The sequence below is a fragment of the Pelophylax lessonae genome (genome assembly GCF_965119305.1).
Source record: "Pelophylax lessonae genome assembly, chromosome: 6".
In the NCBI taxonomy this organism is placed as follows: Eukaryota; Metazoa; Chordata; class Amphibia; order Anura; family Ranidae; genus Pelophylax; species Pelophylax lessonae.
Window position 1 is genome coordinate 333,509,138 of NC_138773.1, and position 20,991 is coordinate 333,530,128.

The 20,991-nt window shown below is 56.1% G+C and overlaps 1 protein-coding gene across 1 annotated transcript in view; it reads right to left on the bottom strand.

The window, feature by feature from the left end:
• Window positions 1–807: 807 nt before the first annotated feature.
• ACTR3 (actin related protein 3) overlaps window positions 808–20,991 on the bottom strand; it is a 35,415-nt gene continuing 15,231 nt past the window's right edge. The window contains exons 2-12 of the mRNA XM_082260989.1: window positions 19,418–19,473; window positions 18,858–18,982; window positions 18,665–18,775; window positions 16,322–16,417; window positions 8,310–8,417; window positions 3,852–3,995; window positions 2,892–3,065; window positions 2,652–2,744; window positions 2,435–2,560; window positions 2,173–2,256; window positions 808–1,388 (exon numbers count right to left, since the gene is read on the bottom strand). Coding sequence (XP_082117115.1) covers window positions 1,293–1,388; window positions 2,173–2,256; window positions 2,435–2,560; window positions 2,652–2,744; window positions 2,892–3,065; window positions 3,852–3,995; window positions 8,310–8,417; window positions 16,322–16,417; window positions 18,665–18,775; window positions 18,858–18,982; window positions 19,418–19,473 — 1,213 coding nt within the window. The 3' untranslated portion in view covers window positions 808–1,292. The remainder of the gene's footprint in view (window positions 1,389–2,172; window positions 2,257–2,434; window positions 2,561–2,651; window positions 2,745–2,891; window positions 3,066–3,851; window positions 3,996–8,309; window positions 8,418–16,321; window positions 16,418–18,664; window positions 18,776–18,857; window positions 18,983–19,417; window positions 19,474–20,991) is intronic.

Consider the following 20,991-nt stretch of genomic DNA (forward strand, 5'->3'; position numbering starts at 1 on the left):
TACCCTCCACACTCCTCTCCTGTACATACCGCTCACTGTCATATCCTCCACACTCCTCTCCTGTACATACCGCTCAATGTCATTTCCTCCACACTCCTCTCCTGTACATACTGCTCACTGTCATACCCTCCACACTCCTCTCCTGTACATACCGCTCACTGTCATATCCTCCACACTCCTCTCCTGTACATACCGCTCACTGTCATACCCTCCACACTCCTCTCCTGTACATACCGCTCACTGTCATACCCTCCACACTCCTCTCCTGTACATACCGCTCACTGTCATACCCTCCACACTCCTCTCCTGTACATACCGCTCACTGTCATACCCTCCACACTCCTCTTCTGTACATACCGCTCACTGTCATATCCTTGTCCACCATTGATTCCCCCAGATCCTTCTCCGCTAGTATGTATGATGCATGAATATTCTTAGCCCCCAAAGTGCATAACTTTACATTTATTAACATTAAACCTCATTTTCCACATAGTTGCTCAATGAAACTTTGAAAACTCAATGAAACAATGCATTGAGGTCAGCTTGGAAGTTGGAGACATCCTGTAAGGAAGTTATTCCACTGGTACAGGGCAACAAATAGGACAAACCTGCTTACTGCGGTCACTCCATTTAGACACAGAATGGGTTAATTGTAGTATATGGCGAGCATCCAATCCAGGCAGGGCTGACACTGATCACCTGACATCCACCAATGAGGAGCGAGCAGGAATGACACTGATCACCTGACATCCACCAATGAGAAGGTGGCAGGAAGCGATATGGACAGAAGAGCAGACAAGCACCGTGTAAAAAAAGATATGGTGGACTTTATTGGATTAAGTTTCGGCTTGACAAACCAACTTTAGTTCAGTAATTAATTATTTTAATCAAACCATCCATACAACTGCCAATGTGGCCCCCAGTGTGCGCAAGCAGAGAAGAGGAAGCAGGCAGAATACAGCACAAGAAGCTGTCGGGTTCCCAGAACCGGCTCATAGGACCGAATCCTAAGGACTGCTCTCAATATAAACATAGAAAAGCCAGCGAGAGGTTCCTATGACCCGTCACAGGACGCTGCAGAAAGAATTGTAGACACATGGATGTCCTGATACCCCCTCCCCCCACTCACATACAGACAGAATACCAGGACTGCACACCAATAAAACCCAGTGCTTCTCTTTTATTAAACCGGAATGACGGGTGTCAGAGGAGACAGAGGGGCAGCACGCAGGGCAGCTGACTGCACACCGGATCCTTGGACACCAAACTATGGCAGGAAGTCACCGGATTGATTAGGACATGACCCCGAAGACAGGATTGTGACGGCAGATACTCGGGCCGATCTCCTCGTAGTCTTTCTTGGTGTGGCACACTTGGTAAAACTCCGGCTGGAAGAAAAGAAATAGGCAGCTGGTCAGTCTGTGTTTTGGTTTCATCCTCCGTAACATTTCCTAAACCCAACTTTTCCTCCCTCCCCCCATTCTGTAGAGAACGCACTGGAAGCCAAGCAACACCGCCGAGACCCAGGACCGCCGCACCCGTGACCGAGCAACAATGCCGAGACCCAGGACCGCCGAACCCGTGACCGAGCAACAATGCCGAGACCCAGGACCGCCGCACCCGTGACCGAGCAACAATGCCGAGACCCAGGACCGCCGCACCCGTGACCGAGCAACAATGCCGAGACCCAGGACCGCCGCACCCGTGACCGAGCAACAATGCCGAGACCCAGGAAGCAGCAACACAGAAATGGACTGCTCCACCTGTGACTGACCGGCATTTGGGCTGGTATTACATTGCTATCATTGTTCAAACTGCTAGCAGTACAGGTGACCAGCAGAGGGCAGGAGTGTGGTGTATTACACAGCTATCACACCACACTCCTGCCCCCTGCTGGTCAGCTGTACTGTATTACACTGCTGTTGCTCGGGTATTCCGGTTGTTGGATCTTCCCCCTTCTAGGATGGCGGTGGGATTAGGAGTTGTATTCTGGCATGGCGGTGGGATTAGGAGTTGTATTCTGGCATGGCGGTGGGATTAGGAGTTGTATTCTGGGACGGCGGTGGGATTAGGAGTTGTATTCTGGGACCCTTATAATTGGGGTGAGATCTCCAGTAAAAGAAACCAGACAGAGGACCCCATGACCCTTCTCTGGGGGCGTCATACACTTACCGTGGAAGCCAACATGGATCCTCCGAACCAGACGGCGTATCTCTGCATGTGATGAGTGATCACCTGAACGTCAATGGGTTTCGGCTGAATGAAAAGACCAGAAATCCATGTCAGCAATGGAGCATTATGGGTAATATGTGCGACCAGCCCCTCCCCCTTTACATAACACAGGGAACAATTCTGCCCATCGAGCAATCACAAGTGGTGGAACCCTGATAGATCCAGGACTTCTGTGATTGGCTGGGAGAGAGAGATTTCTCACCTTAAGGCGGCCTCCGCTCAGCTCCTCGCTCAGCTTCAATCTGGCATCAACCGTCCTCTTCAAATCTCTCTGCAGGCGGCGGCCGAAGTCCCGGAACATGGTGGAACCTCCGGAGAGGACAATGTTCTAGGGGGAGAAGATAGAAGTGGCACCAACATCTCCATACTCTCTACAGGGGGGTGGGAGTCCCCCCCATTATACACAGAGACACCCCTACCTTATAGAGAGGGCGCCGCACGTCAATGGGACAGTTCTGGATGACCTCATCGACCACCTCCGAAATGGGCTGAGTGAAGTCTGGGTTGGCAAACTAAAGTAAAAAAATATGAAAAACAATCAGAGGCCGATAAATGTCCCAGATCCGCAAAGTGACCCCGGCAACGCATCCCCTGCAACGGCAGAACCCCCCATCCCCCCACACCCCGCACTGTGGATGGGGAGGGCGGACATGTCTCACCTCAGGATGAAAGAATATTTCGGGACCGAGGAATCTCTCATAACCGACATCAATGCTGAACTCCTTCTTGCTGATGGCATTCACACCCGTGTACTGCTTGATCCACTTACTGCCATCCGTGTCGTACTTACTGAACTCCTTCACCAGATCCGGGCAGACGTAACTGAACCGTTCCTGGAGGAGAGGAAGAGACAACATGAAATCATCAACACAGGACAAGGAGGGGCTGACCACATGAGGACCACCACACACCATGGAGGAGGGGCTGACCACATGAGGAGGACCACACACCATGGAGGAGGGGCTGACCACATGAGGAGGACCACACACCATGGAGGAGGGGCTGACCACATGAGGAGGACCACACACCATGGAGGAGGGGCTGATCACATGAGGAGGACCACACACCATGGAGGAGGGGCTGATCACATGAGGAGGACCACACACCATGGAGGAGGGGCTGACCACATGAGGAGGACCACACACCATGGAGGAGGGGCTGACCACATGAAGACCACCTTGACAGAAGCATAGGACACAACACATAATGGAGGAGCAGATCCCAACTATGAGACCATGGAGGAGGTCACCTCAAAGAGGATTCTGAGATCTGCACTGATCACTACATGGGGAAGGTCGCCTCTCATCCATGGGGGGAAGGTCGCCTCTCATCCATGGGGGGGAAGGTCGCCTCTCATCCATGGGGGGAAGGTCGCCTCTCATCCATGGGGGGAAGGTCGCCTCTCATCCATGGGGGGAAGGTCGCCTCTCATCCATGGGGGGGAAGGTCGCCTCTCATCCATGGGGGGAAGGTCGCCTCTCATCCATGGGGGGGAAGGTCGCCTCTCATCCATGGGGGGAAGGTCGCCTCTCATCCATGGGGGGAAGGTGGCCTCTCATCCATGGGGGGAAGGTGGCCTCTCATCCAATCAGATTTGGGTAAGACTCGTTATTTTGTACCTTTACAGCCTTTGCGGTCTCCAGGGACTGTTCAGGAGGAATGCCGACTTCTCTGTCTCGGAGTAACTGTTGGATGAAGTAGGTGATGTCTCTTCCTGCTATGGGGATGTGCTTAATACAGCTTCCAATCACATAACCTTCAGCCTGGGAGGAATAGAGACCGGGGGGGGGGGGGGGGGGGGAGAGATGAGATGCAGAGGATACGGGGGGGGGGGGATTAAGGAGGAAAAACAAAGAACAAAAAGAAAAATCATAAGTTTGAAAATGAAATAAAATGTTAAATTGTCAACATGGTGAACCTCATTGGTGTGTCAAACAGGAGAATGGGAGGAGCCTGATGGAGGTGACACTGGATATACGTACACAAAAACATTCATAAAACAGTCGTCTGTATTGTAATGTAAGGCTCCGCCCCCCCCCCCTCATTGGTAGACTGACTGCCAATTTGGTGGCAAAATAGCAGCACCTTCAAAGCTTCCTAAAGTGCCAAATTGTACCAACAAAGCGCACCACTATTCCCGGCTTCACCGCCACCACTCCCAGCTTCACCGCCACCATTCCCAGCTTCACCGCCACCACTCCCAGCTTCACCGCCACCACTCCCAGCTTCACCGCCGCCACTCCCAGCTTCACCGCCGCCACTCACCCAGCTTCACCGCCACTATTCCCGGCTTCACCGCCGCCACTCCCAGCTTCACCGCCACTATTCCCAGCTTCACCGCCGCCACTCACCCAGCTTCACCGCCGCCACTCACCCAGCTTCACCGCCGCCACTCACCCAGCTTCACCGCCGCCACTCACCCAGCTTCACCGCCGCCACTCACCCAGCTTCACCGCCGCCACTCACCCAGCTTCACCGCCGCCACTCACCCAGCTTCACCGCCGCCACTCCCAGCTTCACCGCCGCCACTCCCAGCTTCACCGCCGCCACTCCCAGCTTCACCGCCGCCACTCCCAGCTTCACCGCCGCCACTCCCAGCTTCACCGCCACCACTCACCCAGCTTCACCGCCACCACTCACCCAGCTTCACCGCCACCACTCACCCAGCTTCACCGCCACCACTCACCCAGCTTCACCGCCACCACTCACCCAGCTTCACCGCCACCACTCACCCAGCTTCACCGCCACCACTCACCCAGCTTCACCAACGCCACTCCCAGCTTCACCGCCGCCATTCCCAGCTTCACCGCCGCCACTCCCAGCTTCACCGCCGCCACTCCCAGCTTCACCGCCGCCACTCCCAGCTTCACCGCCGCCACTCCCAGCTTCACCGGCGCCACTCCCAGCTTCACCGGCGCCACTCCCAGCTTCACCGGCGCCACTCCCAGCTTCACCGGCGCCATTCCCAGCTTCACCGCCACCATTCCCAGCTTCACCGCCACCATTCCCAGCTTCACCGCCGCCACTCTCCCAGCTTCACCGCCACCACTCCCAGCTTCACCGCCGCCACTCTCCCAGCTTCACCGCCGCCACTCTCCCAGCTTCACCGCCGCCACTCTCCCAGCTTCACCGCCGCCACTCTCCCAGCTTCACCGCCGCCACTCTCCCAGCTTCACCGCCACCACTCCCAGCTTCACCGCCGCCACTCTCCCAGCTTCACCGCCGCCACTCTCCCAGCTTCACCGCCGCCACTCTCCCAGCTTCACCGCCGCCACTCTCCCAGCTTCACCGCCGCCACTCTCCCAGCTTCACCGCCGCCACTCTCCCAGCTTCACCGCCGCCACTCTCCCAGCTTCACCGCCGCCACTATTCCCAGCTTCACCGCCGCCACTATTCCCAGCTGCACCGCCACCACTCTCCCAGCTGCACCGCCACCACTCTCCCAGCTGCACCGCCACCACTCTCCCAGCTGCACCGCCACCACTCTCCCAGCTGCACCGCCACCACTCTCCCAGCTTCACCGCCGCCACTATTCCCAGCTTCACCGCCGCCACTATTCCCAGCTGCACCGCCACCACTCTCCCAGCTGCACCGCCACCACTCTCCCAGCTGCACCGCCACCACTCTCCCAGCTGCACCGCCACCACTCTCCCAGCTGCACCGCCACCACTCTCCCAGCTGCACCGCCACCACTCTCCCAGCTGCACCGCCACCACTCTCCCAGCTGCACCGCCACCACTCTCCCAGCTGCACCGCCACCACTCTCCCAGCTGCACCGCCACCACTCTCCCAGCTGCACCGCCACCACTCTCCCAGCTGCACCGCCACCACTCTCCCAGCTGCACCGCCACCACTCTCTCAGCTGCACCGCCACCACTCTCTCAGCTGCACCGCCACCACTCTCTCAGCTGCACCGCCACCACTCTCTCAGCTGCACCGCCACCACTCTCTCAGCTGCACCGCCACCACTCTCCCAGCTGCACCGCCACCACTCTCCCAGCTGCACCGCCACCACTCTCCCAGCTGCACCGCCACCACTCTCCCAGCTGCACCGCCACCACTCTCCCAGCTGCACCGCCACCACTCTCCCAGCTGCACCGCCACCACTCTCCCAGCTGCACCGCCACCACTCTCCCAGCTGCACCGCCACCACTCTCTCAGCTGCACCGCCACCACTCTCTCAGCTGCACCGCCACCACTCTCTCAGCTGCACCGCCACCACTCTCTCAGCTGCACCGCCACCACTCTCTCAGCTGCACCGCCACCACTCTCTCAGCTGCACCGCCGCCACTACCCCAGCTTCACCGCCGCCACTACCCCAGCTTCACCGCCGCCACTCCCAGCTTCACCGCCGCCACTCCCAGCTTCACCGCCGCCACTCCCAGCTTCACCGCCGCCACTCCCAGCTTCACCGCCGCCACTCCCAGCTTCACCGCCGCCACTCCCAGCTTCACCGCCGCCACTCCCAGCTTCACCGCCGCCACTCCCAGCTTCACCGCCGCCACTCCCAGCTTCACCGCCACTATTCCCAGCTTCACCGCCGCCACTCTCCCAGCTTCACCGCCGCCACTCTCCCAGCTTCACCGCCGCCACTCTCCCAGCTTCACCTCCGCCACTATTCCCAGCTTCACCGCCGCCACTATTCCCAGCTTCACCGCCGCCATTCCCAGCTGCACCGCCACCACTCTCCCAGCTGCACCGCCACCACTCTCCCAGCTGCACCGCCACCACTCTCCCAGCTGCACCGCCACCACTCTCCCAGCTGCACCGCCACCACTCTCCCAGCTGCACCGCCACCACTCTCCCAGCTGCACCGCCACCACTCTCCCCAGCTGCACCGCCACCACTCTCCCAGCTGCACCGCCACCACTCTCTCAGCTGCACCGCCACCACTCTCTCAGCTGCACCGCCACCACTCTCCCAGCTGCACCGCCACCACTCTCCCAGCTGCACCGCCACCACTCTCCCAGCTTCACTGCCACCACTCCCAGCTTCACCGCCACCACTCCCAGCTTCAATCATTGGCCAAATACTGCAGAAATTCTTCTCATTGACCACGCAGGGGATTCGGTGTCACAGCAAAATACCCAACCACCTGGCTCTCTCTCTGCAGCATCTCTCCCATCACTGCTTCCTCAGTCTCTCCACCTTCTTCTGGAGGAGAGCTGTCTGAGTAGATCACCCGTTCCTAACAGGAGAATACACCTGTCTTCAGATGGGAGCACACCTACTTCCTGGCTGGAGCCCCAAGCTATGGCCACCCTCCAATGGGAGCACACCTCACTTTTGGCTGGAGGACTGAGCTATGACCAGGCCTCCTATGGAAACACCTCCCTCCTGGCTTGAGCCCTAAACTATAGCCAAGAGTGAGGTGTGCTCCCATTGGAGGGTGGCCAGAGGACTGCTCTATGGCCAGGCCTCGGATGGGAGCACAACTCACTCTTATCTGGAAGGCTGAGCTATGGCCACCCTCCAATGGGGGCACACCTCACTCTTATCTGGAAGGCTGAGCTATGGCCACCCTCCAATGGGGGCACACCTCCCTCCTGGCTGGAGGACTGAGCTATGACCAAGCCTGGCTTATACAGATGGTGTACACACACACACACACACAGCCTGCAGGACTCCAGTAAGACCTGGACACAGGATTGAAGGTTCCATCCCACCCAAGAATTTTGAAAGCCTTCGGATTCCAGATCAGATCCGGGAATACTAAACCCACAGAAAACGCAACCCCCCCCCCCCCACTCTGTATTAGGGTCGCTTTTCTCTATAGCCACACAAAGAGGTACAAATATATGAAGGTGATGTCACGGGGATGACTCAGAGGTTTGATAGTCACATGACCCATGACAGCTAACCCATCCTCCACACATTTTATCACATATAGGGGGAGGGGCGTAGGGTGCAGCTTTTCTGCCTGCGCCCAAAGTGATTCCTCTATAGATACTTTCCCCCCCCCCCCTATAGACTTCCAACATGCTACACAGAGTATATCCCTACACCCAGTATATCCCTACACCCAGTATATCCCTACACCAGGCCTGCTCAAAGGGCCACCAGCCAAGGCCACTTACCACCGGAATGACGTGAGTGACACCATCGCCGCTGTCTATCACCGTACCGGTCAGAGTGCGCTCACCCACTTGTCTGGATGTCCAAGATGCAGCCAAAGCCAAGACAGCCTGAGGAGGAAACGAGGTTCATCAATCTGTACCCAGATATGATCCCCCCTCCCCCTCCATACCCCACCACCTCTCTCATCTCCCCCATACTCCGCCACCACCTCTGTCCTCTCTCCCATACCCCACTACTACCTCTGTCCTCTCCCCCCATACCCCGCTACCACTACTACCTCTGTCCTCTCCCCCCATACCCCGCTACCACTACTACCTCTGTCCTCTCCCCCCATACCCCGCTACCACTACTACCTCTGTCCTCTCCCCCCATACCCCGCTACCACTACTACCTCTGTCCTCTCCCCCATACCCCGCTACCACTACTACCTCTGTCCTCTCCCCCCATACCCCGCTACCACTACTACCTCTGTCCTCTCCCCCCATACCCCGCTACCACTACTACCTCTGTCCTCTCCCCCCATACCCCACTACTACTACCTCTGTCCTCTCCCCCATACCCCACTACTACTATTACTACTATCTCTGTCCTCTCCCCCCATACCCCACTACTACTACTACCTCTGTCCTCTCCCCCCATACCCCGCTACCACTACTACCTCTGTCCTCTCCCCCCATACCTCGCTACCACTACTACCTCTGTCCTCTCCCCCATACCCCGCTACCACTACTACCTCTGTCCTCTCCCCCATACCCCGCTACCACTACTACCTCTGTCCTCTCCCCCCATACCCCGCTACCACTACTACCTCTGTCCTCTCCCCCCATACCCCGCTACCACTACTACCTCTGTCCTCTCCCCCCATACCCCGCTACCACTACCACCTCTCTCATCTCCCCCATACCCCACTACTACCTCTGTCCTCTCCCCCCATACCCCGCTACCACTACTACCTCTGTCCTCTCCCCCATACCCCGCTACCACTACTACCTCTGTCCTCTCCCCCCATACCCCGCTACCACTACTACCTCTGTCCTCTCCCCCCATACCCCGCTACCACTACTACCTCTGTCCTCTCCCCCCATACCCCGCTACCACTACTACCTCTGTCCTCTCCCCCCATACCCCGCTACCACTACTACCTCTGTCCTCTCCCCCATACCCCGCTACCACTACTACCTCTGTCCTCTCCCCCCATACCCCGCTACTACCTCTGTCCTCTCCCCCCATACCCCGCTACCACTACTACCTCTGTCCTCTCCCCCATACCCCGCTACCACTACTACCTCGGTCCTCTCCCCCCATACCCCGCTACTACTACTACCTCTGTCCTCTCCCCCCATACCCCGCTACCACTACTACCTCTGTCCTCTCCCCCATACCCCGCTACCACTACTACCTCTGTCCTCTCCCCCCATACCCCGCTACTACCTCTGTCCTCTCCCCCCATACCCCGCTACCACTACTACCTCTGTCCTCTCCCCCATACCCCGCTACCACTACTACCTCTGTCCTCTCCCCCCATACCCCACTACTACTACTACCTCTGTCCTCTCCCCCCATACCCCGCTACCACTACTACCTCTGTCCTCTCCCCCCATACCTCGCTACCACTACTACCTCTGTCCTCTCCCCCCATACCCCGCTACCACTACTACCTCGGTCCTCTCCCCCCATACCCCGCTACTACTACTACCTCTGTCCTCTCCCCCCATACCCCGCTACCACTACTACCTCTGTCCTCTCCCCCATACCCCGCTACCACTACTACCTCTGTCCTCTCCCCCCATACCCCGCTACTACCTCTGTCCTCTCCCCCCATACCTCGCTACCACTACTACCTCTGTCCTCTCCCCCCATACCCCGCTACCACTACTACCTCGGTCCTCTCCCCCCATACCCCGCTACTACTACTACCTCTGTCCTCTCCCCCCATACCCCGCTACCACTACTACCTCTGTCCTCTCCCCCATACCCCGCTACCACTACTACCTCTGTCCTCTCCCCCCATACCCCGCTACTACCTCTGTCCTCTCCCCCCATACCCCGCTACCACTACTACCTCTGTCCTCTCCCCCATACCCCGCTACCACTACTACCTCTGTCCTCTCCCCCCATACCCCACTACTACTACTACCTCTGTCCTCTCCCCCCATACCCCGCTACCACTACTACCTCTGTCCTCTCCCCCATACCCCGCTACCACTACTACCTCTGTCCTCTCCCCCCATACCCCGCTACTACCTCTGTCCTCTCCCCCCATACCCCGCTACCACTACTACCTCTGTCCTCTCCCCCATACCCCGCTACCACTACTACCTCTGTCCTCTCCCCCCATACCCCACTACTACTACTACCTCTGTCCTCTCCCCCCATACCCCGCTACCACTACTACCTCTGTCCTCTCCCCCCATACCTCGCTACCACTACTACCTCTGTCCTCTCCCCCCATACCCCGCTACCACTACTACCTCGGTCCTCTCCCCCCATACCCCGCTACTACTACTACCTCTGTCCTCTCCCCCCATACCCCGCTACCACTACTACCTCTGTCCTCTCCCCCATACCCCGCTACCACTACTACCTCTGTCCTCTCCCCCCATACCCCGCTACTACCTCTGTCCTCTCCCCCCATACCTCGCTACCACTACTACCTCTGTCCTCTCCCCCCATACCCCGCTACCACTACTACCTCGGTCCTCTCCCCCCATACCCCGCTACTACTACTACCTCTGTCCTCTCCCCCCATACCCCGCTACCACTACTACCTCTGTCCTCTCCCCCATACCCCGCTACCACTACTACCTCTGTCCTCTCCCCCCATACCCCGCTACTACCTCTGTCCTCTCCCCCCATACCCCGCTACCACTACTACCTCTGTCCTCTCCCCCATACCCCGCTACCACTACTACCTCTGTCCTCTCCCCCCATACCCCACTACTACTACTACCTCTGTCCTCTCCCCCCATACCCCACTACCACTACTACCTCTGTCCTCTCCCCCATACCCCGCTACCACTACTACCTCTGTCCTCTCCCCCCATACCCCGCTACTACCTCTGTCCTCTCCCCCCATACCCCGCTACCACTACTACCTCTGTCCTCTCCCCCATACCCCGCTACCACTACTACCTCTGTCCTCTCCCCCCATACCCCGCTACCACTACTACCTCTGTCCTCTCCCCCCATACCCCGCTACCACTACTACCTCTGTCCTCTCCCCCCATACCCCGCTACCACTACTACCTCTGTCCTCTCCCCCCATACCCCGCTACCACTACCACCTCTCTCATCTCCCCCATACTCCGCCACCACCTCTGTCCTCTCTCCCATACCCCACTACTACCTCTGTCCTCTCCCCCCATACCCCGCTACCACTACTACCTCTGTCCTCTCCCCCCATACCCCGCTACCACTACTACCTCTGTCCTCTCCCCCATACCCCGCTACCACTACTACCTCTGTCCTCTCCCCCATACCCCGCTACCACTACTACCTCTGTCCTCTCCCCCCATACCCCGCTACCACTACTACCTCTGTCCTCTCCCCCCATACCCCGCTACCACTACTACCTCTGTCCTCTCCCCCCATACCCCGCTACCACTACTACCTCTGTCCTCTCCCCCCATACCCCACTACTACTACTACTACCTCTGTCCTCTCCCCCATACCCCACTACTACTACTACTACCTCTGTCCTCTCCCCCATACCCCACTACTACTATCTCTGTCCTCTCCCCCCATACCCCACTACTACTACTACCTCTGTCCTCTCCCCCCATACCCCGCTACCACTACTACCTCTGTCCTCTCCCCCATACCCCGCTACCACTACTACCTCTGTCCTCTCCCCCCATACCCCGCTACCACTACTACCTCTGTCCTCTCCCCCATACCCCGCTACCACTACTACCTCTGTCCTCTCCCCCCATACCCCGCTACCACTACTACCTCTGTCATCTCCCCCCATACCCCGCTACCACTACTACCTCTGTCCTCTCCCCCCATACCCCGCTACCACTTCTACCTCTGTCCTCTCCCCCATACCCCGCTACCACTACTACCTCTGTCCTCTCCCCCCCATACCCCGCTACCACTACAACCTCTGTCCTCTCCCCCCATACCCCACTACTACTACTACTACCTCTGTCCTCTCCCCCATACCCCACTACTACTACCTCTGTCCTCTCCCCCATACCCCACTACTACTATCTCTGTCCTCTCCCCCCATACCCCACTACTACTACTACCTCTGTCCTCTCCCCCCATACCCCGCTACCACTACTACCTCTGTCCTCTCCCCCCATACCCCGCTACCACTACTACCTCTGTCCTCTCCCCCATACTCCGCCACCACCTCTGTCCTCTCTCCCATACCCCACTACTACCTCTGTCCTCTCCCCCCATACCCCGCTACCACTACTACCTCTGTCCTCTCCCCCCATACCCCGCTACCACTACTACCTCTGTCCTCTCCCCCCATACCCCGCTACCACTACTACCTCTGTCCTCTCCCCCATACCCCGCTACCACTACTACCTCTGTCCTCTCCCCCCATACCCCACTACTACTACGTCTGTCCTCTCCCCCCATACCCCGCTACCACTACTACCTCTGTCCTCTCCCCCCATACCCCGCTACCACTACTACCTCTGTCCTCTCCCCCCATACCCCGCTACCACTACTACCTCTGTCCTCTCCCCCCATACCCCGCCACCACTACTACCTCTGTCCTCTCCCCCCATACCCCGCTACCACTTCTACCTCTGTCCTCTCCCCCCATACCCCGCTACCACTACTACTTCTGTCCTCTCCCCCCATACCCCGCTACCACTTCTACCTCTGTCTTCTCCCCCCATACCCCACTACTACTACTACTACCTCTGTCCTCTCCCCCATACCCCACTACTACTACTACCTCTGTCCTCTCCCCCCATACCCCGCTACCACTACTACCTCTGTCCTCTCCCCCCATACCCCGCTACCACTACTACCTCTGTCCTCTCCCCCCATACCCCGCTACCACTACTACCTCTGTCCTCTCCCCCCATACCCCGCTACCACTACTACCTCTGTCCTCTCCCCCCATACCCCGCTACCACTACTACCTCTGTCATCTCCCCCCATACCCCGCTACCACTACTACCTCTGTCCTCTCCCCCCATACCCCGCTACTACTACTACCTCTGTCCTCTCCCCCCATACCCCGCTACCTCTGTCCTCTCCCCCCATACCCCGCTACCACTACTACCTCTGTCCTCTCCCCCCATACCCCGCTACCACTACTACCTCTGTCCTCTCCCCCCATACCCCACTACTACTACTACTACCTCTGTCATCTCCCCCCATACCCCGCTACCACTACTACCTCTGTCCTCTCCTCCCATACCCCGCTACTACTACTACCTCTGTCCTCTCCCCCCATACCCCACTACTACTACTACCTCTGTCATCTACCCCCATACCCCGCTACCACTACTATCTCTGTCCTCTCCCCCCATACCCCGCTACCACTACTACCTCTGTCCTCTCCCCCCATACCCCACTACTACTACTACCTCTGTCATCTCCCCCCATACCCCGCTACCACTACTACCTCTGTCCTCTCCTCCCATACCCCGCTACCACTACTACCTCTGTCCTCTCCCCCCATACCCCACTACTACTACTACCTCTGTCATCTCCCCCCATACCCCGCTACCACTACTACCTCTGTCCTCTCCTCCCATACCCCGCTACCACTACTACCTCTGTCCTCTCCTCCCATACCCCGCTACCACTACTACCTCTGTCCTCTCTCCCCATACCCCGCTACCACTACTACCTCTGTCCTCTTCCCCCATACCCCGCTACCACTACTACCTCTGTCCTCTCTCCCCATACCCCGCTACCACTACTACCTCTGTCCTCTCCCCCCATACCCCGCTACCACTACTACCTCTGTCCTCTCTCCCATACCCCGCTACCACTACTACCTCTGTCATCTCCCCCCATACCCCGCTACCACTACTACCTCTGTCCTCTCCCCCCATACCCCGCCACCACTACTACCTCTGTCCTCTCCCCCCATACCCCGCTACCACTACTACCTCTGTCATCTCCCCCCATACCCCGCTACCACTACTACCTCTATCCTCTCCCCCCCATACCCCGCTACCACTACTACCTCTGTCCTCTCCCCCCATACCCCGCTACCACTACTACCTCTATCCTCTCCCCCCCCCCATACCCCGCTACCACTACTACCTCTGTCCTCTCCCCCCATACCCCGCTACTACTACTACCTGTGTCCTCTCCCCCCATACCCCGCTACCACTACTACCTCTGTCCTCTCCCCCCCATACCCCACTACTACTACCTCTGTCCTCTCCCCCCATACCCCGCCACCACTACTACCTCTGTCCTCTCCCCCCATACCCCGCTACCACTACTACCTCTGTCCTCTCCCCCCCATACCCCGCTACTACTACCTCTGTCCTCTCCCCCATACCCCGCCACCACTACTACCTCTGTCCTCTCCCCCATACCCTGCTACCACTACTACCTCTGTCCTCTCCCCCCATACCCCGCTACCACTACTACCTCTGTCCTCTCCCCCCCCATACCCCGCTACTACTACCTCTGTCCTCTCCCCCCCCATACTCCGCTACCACTACTACCTCTGTCCTCTCCCCCATACCCCGCTACCACTACTACCTCTGTCCTCTCCCCCCCCCATACCCTGCTACTACTACTACTACCTCTGTCCTCTCCCCCCATACCCCGCCAGTACTACCTCTGTCCTCTCCCCCATACCCCGCCACCACTACTACCTCTGTCCTCTCCCCCCATACCCCGCTACCACTACTACCTCTGTCCTCTCCCCCCATACCCCGCTACCACTACTACCTCTGTCCTCTCCCCCCATACCCCACCACTACTACCTCTGTCCTCTCCCCCCATACCCCGCTACCACTACTAACTCTGTCCTCTCCCCCCATACCCCGCTACCACTACTACCTCTGTCCTCTCCCCCCCCCATACCCCGCTACCACTACTACCTCTGTCCTCTCCCCCCCATACCCCGCTACCACTACTACCTCTGTCCTCTCCCCCCCATACCCAGTTACCACCTCTGTCCTCTCCCCCCATACCCCGCCACCACTACTACTACCTCTGTCCTCTCCCCCCATACCCCCGCCACCACTACTACCTCTGTAGACTCCCCCCATACCCCGCCACCACTACTACCTCTGTCCTCTCCCCCCATACCCCACTACTACTACTACTACTACCTCTGTCCTCTCCCCCATACCCCACTACTACTATTACTACTATCTCTGTCCTCTCCCCCCATACCCCACTACTACTACTACCTCTGTCCTCTCCCCCCATACCCCGCTACCACTACTACCTCTGTCCTCTCCCCCATACCCCGCTACCACTACTACCTCTGTCCTCTCCCCCCCCCATACCCCGCTACTACTACCTCTGTCCTCTCCCTCCATACCCCGCTACCACTACTACCTCTGTCCTCTCCCCCCATACCCCGCTACCACTACTACCTCTGTCCTCTCCCCCCATACCCCGCTACCACTACTACCTCTGTCCTCTCCCCCCATACCCCGCTACCACTACTACCTCTGTCCTCTCCCCCCATACCCCGCTACCACTACTACCTCTGTCCTCTCCCCCCATACCCCGCTACCACTACTACCTCTGTCCTCTCCCCCCATACCCCGCCACCACTACTACCTCTGTCCTCTCCCCCCATACCCCGCCACCACTACTACCTCTGTCCTCTCCCCCCATACCCCGCTACCACTACTACCTCTGTCCCCCCCCCCCATACCCCGCTACTACTACTACTACTACCTCTGTCCTCTCCCCCTATACCCCGTCACCACTACTACCTCTGTCCTCTCCCCCCATACCCCGCCACCACTACTACCTCTGTCCTCTCCTCCATACCCCACCACTACAACTGTCACCTTCCCCATATCCCACTACTACCACCTCTGTCATCTCCTACCTGTACAGCGATGTACAGTCCGGGGACGTTGAAGGACTCAAACATGATCTCTGCCGTGTATTCTCTGTTCTCCGGAGTGTTGAGAGGAGGTTCAGTCTGTATGAGGAGAAATACAGCGATAACTTGAACCATATAGAGAGGACACCCAGAACATACAATGAGGGGAGGTCGCCATAGAGGACACCCAGAACATACAATGGGGGGGGAGGTCACCCATCAATGACACCCCCCCCCCCATCCGATCCACTTACGGGGGGTGGTCACACAACATGACACCCAAATTTGTCTGATCTACTCACAATGGAGATCAGACCTGAAGAAAGGAGGAGATTGGCCATTCAGTAGGTCAGGATTGATCGATCACCAGATATAAAAATATTCTCTCTCATATATACATTATATATATATATATATATATATATATATATATATATATATATATATATATATATATATATATATATATATATATATATATAAACACACACATGCATCCCGTTAAATTCTATATCGCACGGGTCTGCTGCACTTCCATTGTGGCATGAGCTTGCTGCATATTTGGTGAGAAAAAAAAAAAAAAAAAAAAAAAAGAAGAAGATAACCATGTCATATGGGTACATTGCTGCATGACCGCGCAATTGTCATTCAAAGTGACAGCGCTTTCTCTCACGCTTATTGACAGATGGAGCTCCAGAATCTTCTTGACCATTGGGTTATACTGCCCCCTACAGGGAGTACCATAGAGAGGATCCTGCCATCATCCATCACTGTTGTCTTCCGTGGATGTCCAGGCCTGTTTATGTTGCTGAGCTCACCAGTGCGTTCTTCTTTCCTCACAATGTACCAAGCTGTTGATTTGGCCACTCCTAATGTTGCTGCGATCTCTGATGGATTGGTTTCATTTTTCATTCATTTCATTCTTACAATGTCCTGTTTCACTTACATGGACAGCTCCTTGGAACCCATTATGGAGGTTCATAGCAATGGATTCCAAATTCCACACTTAGCACTACCTCCAGACTTTTTACCTGCTTAATGGATGAAGAAATAAGGAAGGAGAAGCCCACACCTGGCCATGAAACAGCTTTTCATTCAATTGTCCAATTACTTTTGGTCCCTTGAAAAAGAGGAGGGGGGGCGCTATTCTTAAGAGCTGTAATTCCTAAACCCTTCCTCTGATTTGGATGTACAAGCCCTCAAAATAAACCTGAGAATGCGCACTTTCAGCCCATTCCCATTATAGAACTAAAACTTGAATATGGTTTAGTAGCTACCTGGGAAAAATAAAATGGTGCCTGTGTCCAAATATAGATGGACCTAACTGACAGTAGCAGGGTGTGCTCTCATAATACACACAGATCAGTGCTGCAGCTGAATGGTGTTCCTGAAAAATGGTGACGGTTAAGAAATAAAACAAAGTAACCACAGAACATTAATTCAATAAAAGCAACAACTTTTTTTTTGTAAACTTATCAAAACTGTAACTGCAAAACTTTCCAGGCTTGGATTTTGGGGTCTCTCAATGTGATACCAGTTCCCTGACCCTGTGTGAATTGTGTGGCCTAGACTGCCGTGTCCTGCACAAATATTCCACTAGTGTGTCAGTGACAGAAGCCTTCCTTTATGCAGAGACCAGGCTGGAAAAAAAAAAAAAAAAAAAAATGGGTCTCTTATTCCACGTCTACTACAGACATAACCTCTCTTTTGGGGTAACTTTTGGGTCGGGGTAACAGGGAGGGCATCCGGAAAAGGGCTCTCATGCAGCCGGCTCACTGCATCTGGATTGAGAATTCGGGCCACAGAGCCTTCTGGATACAAAATGGCCGTGAAGATCTCTCCCTGAAATTTTCGGAAGGATCCAATTCTTCTAGTTGCTTTGTAAATCACAAAAGCGTTTTATACGGCTATCTGAGATAAATAAATAAATATACACCTTTTAGTTCCAGCATCTGACTCTGCGGGAAATGAAGTACAGCGCCATCATCTGGTCATTGAAGTCCACCACTCCCATATTATGGTTGTAGTTATGGACACAGAGAGGCTTCTCACCCCCGGATGCCGTGTTAAATTGGACCGTCGTGTGTGTGAATGGAAGACAGCATCCCGTTTGTCCTTCCACTTCACTGAGACCAATTCATCATCCTGTAAGCAGGCTTTCTCCCCCTTTCTAAGTCGGGTGTATACAAGCTGTTGGGGGAGGGGGGGGGAGCCCCTGTCATTAGGTCACGCGGTGCCACAGCAACCAATTCCAAGAGTGTTAAAGTGTCCACATAGTGGCACACTTGTATAGAAGTTGTCCACCTACAAGTGGGACACGATGGGTCACAGTAACCGAGGACTCACCAAGAGGAAGTAATGATCTTCAGGCTCGGCTCGGAGGTACTTGAATATGACTTGCTCCATGAAGCGCTCCATCAGATCCCAATCTTCTACAATGCCGTGACGGATCGGCCACTGTAATGAGAAATAATGGAAAGGTCAGGACTGATCAGGACATGAGAAGTCCTCTCACTATAACCCTGCCAGCAGGAGATACCTTGGTGGCGTACGTCGGCTTGTCTATGGCTTCATCACCAATGAAGAAGTCCAAGTCATCCACTCCCTTCATCAGACGTCTCTGGGCCTGATCTCCAACTTTTGCCGACTCCTTGATGGCGATACCTAAGAAGAAAATGTGTATTCAGAGACTTGGGGACAACCAGAACGGGGTGTCATCAGAAAACCAAATCCTCCCTGGACCCCTCACAGGCTGTATATTCTGGGGAACCGATGTCAGGTGATACTACACCCCCAACCCATCATCTATGGAGCCCTAACTGGCTGTACATTCTGGGGAAGCCCAGAGCGCCTGCCACCGACCCCCCCGGGGGAGCCCAGAGCGCCTGCCACAGGCGGAGGCCAGAGCGCCTGCCACCGACTGCCACAGACAGAGCCCAGACCGACTGCCAGACGGAGCCCAGACCGCCTGCCACACACGAAGCCCAGACCGACTGCCACCGCCCTCCCCGGGGGAGCACAGACCGCCTTGGGGAGCTCAGGAACTCAATGGAGGAACCTGCTGAAGATTTCAGTGGACTTCGTACCAGACATACTCACATGATGGAATGATGAACTGTGGCTCTGTGTTCCCAGCATATCCAAGCTTCGTGTATCTGAAATATCAAAAAGGACAGCGCTGGTCAGACATGGGGAAGATCGAACCCCTGTAAGGTCTTTATCACTACCAATACAGGAAGCGAGGTGAACCCTCCCCAGCATTGATGTAGGCAGTCACCTGAGCAGCAAGGGAACACGATAATCATCAAGGAAGCACAATCCCCCTCCCTGTAGTGTGGGCTGGCACTATCCCCACCCCCCTCCCAGCCAGGGATACCAAGCATCCTCCACTTACTACTTTATGAAGGACAAGGACTCATTGCCTTCCCATCCACTTCTCCTTACTGGAACCATTATTCTCCCCCCTCCCCATTCAATACCATCTCCTGGGGGGTGGGGTGGGGAAGACAGTGTTTCTCAACCTGTTTACTGTGGAGGAACCCTTGGCAAAAAGTGTGAGGTCTCAGGAAACCCCGTAAATTGTTTTCAGATCCACAGATCACAGAACATTGGATGTGATCAGTGAGATGAAGAATTAAACAAATGCAGAGCAGCGCAGGGAAGCTGCTGTTATAACACGCCTTTTCTCCTTGATCCCCACTACCCGCCTCTCCTCCATCCCCAGGGATATCACAGATCCCCACTACCCTCCTCTCCTCCATCCCCCAGGGATATCACATATAAGAACCAGGGACAGACAGGAGGACCTGTGGGGAACCGTGCAGTAAATATCAGTATGCTTCCCTGCACCGCTCTGCAAATCCACAACACAGGGTTTCCCAAATGGGGTTCGACCACAACACAGGGTTTCCCAAATGGGGTTCGACCGCAAATCATTATGGCAGATGCAGGTCTGTCCAATGTCTTCATTACACACCCACAGCATGCATCAATACCCGATGCCTCCTCTGTAGTTTTGGTTTCTGTGAACTCAGAGGGAGGCGCCGGGAGGAGTGCAGAGAGCGGGAGCTGAAGGGGGAGGTGAGATAAGTCTTAGCTTAATGTACAGTTCTGGACATAGCTGGATGCAGAGGGTAGTGAGATAATGTTATGTCCAGAACTGTACATTAAGCTAAGACTTATCTCACCTCCCCCTTCAGCTCCCGCTCTCTGCACTACTCCTGGTACCTCCCTCCGAGATCACAGGAGCCAGAACTACAGAGAAGGCATCGGGTATCAACGTGTGCAGAATATCAGTATGGTTACACTATTGGAAACAACATTGGATGGTACCCAGTCTGAGAAACACTGCCTGTCCTACAATACTCTGCCCCCTCCATTCTGAGGGGGTAAATCACCTCCCCTCCCCAGCACAAGGTACCCATCCAGCCACTCTATACCCCCTCCCCCATGTGTGAGGTTAGTACCCTCCCACCACTCCATATCAACCTCTGTGGGACTAGCAATCCACCCATAGCTTTGTGATTAAACCCAATAATCCCAACTCCAATACCCCTCAACCCCCAACTCAAATACCCCTCAACCCAAAATACCCCTCCATCCACCCTGATACCACCCAACTCCAATACCCCCCTCAACCCCCAACTCCAACACCCTTCAACCCTGATACCCCC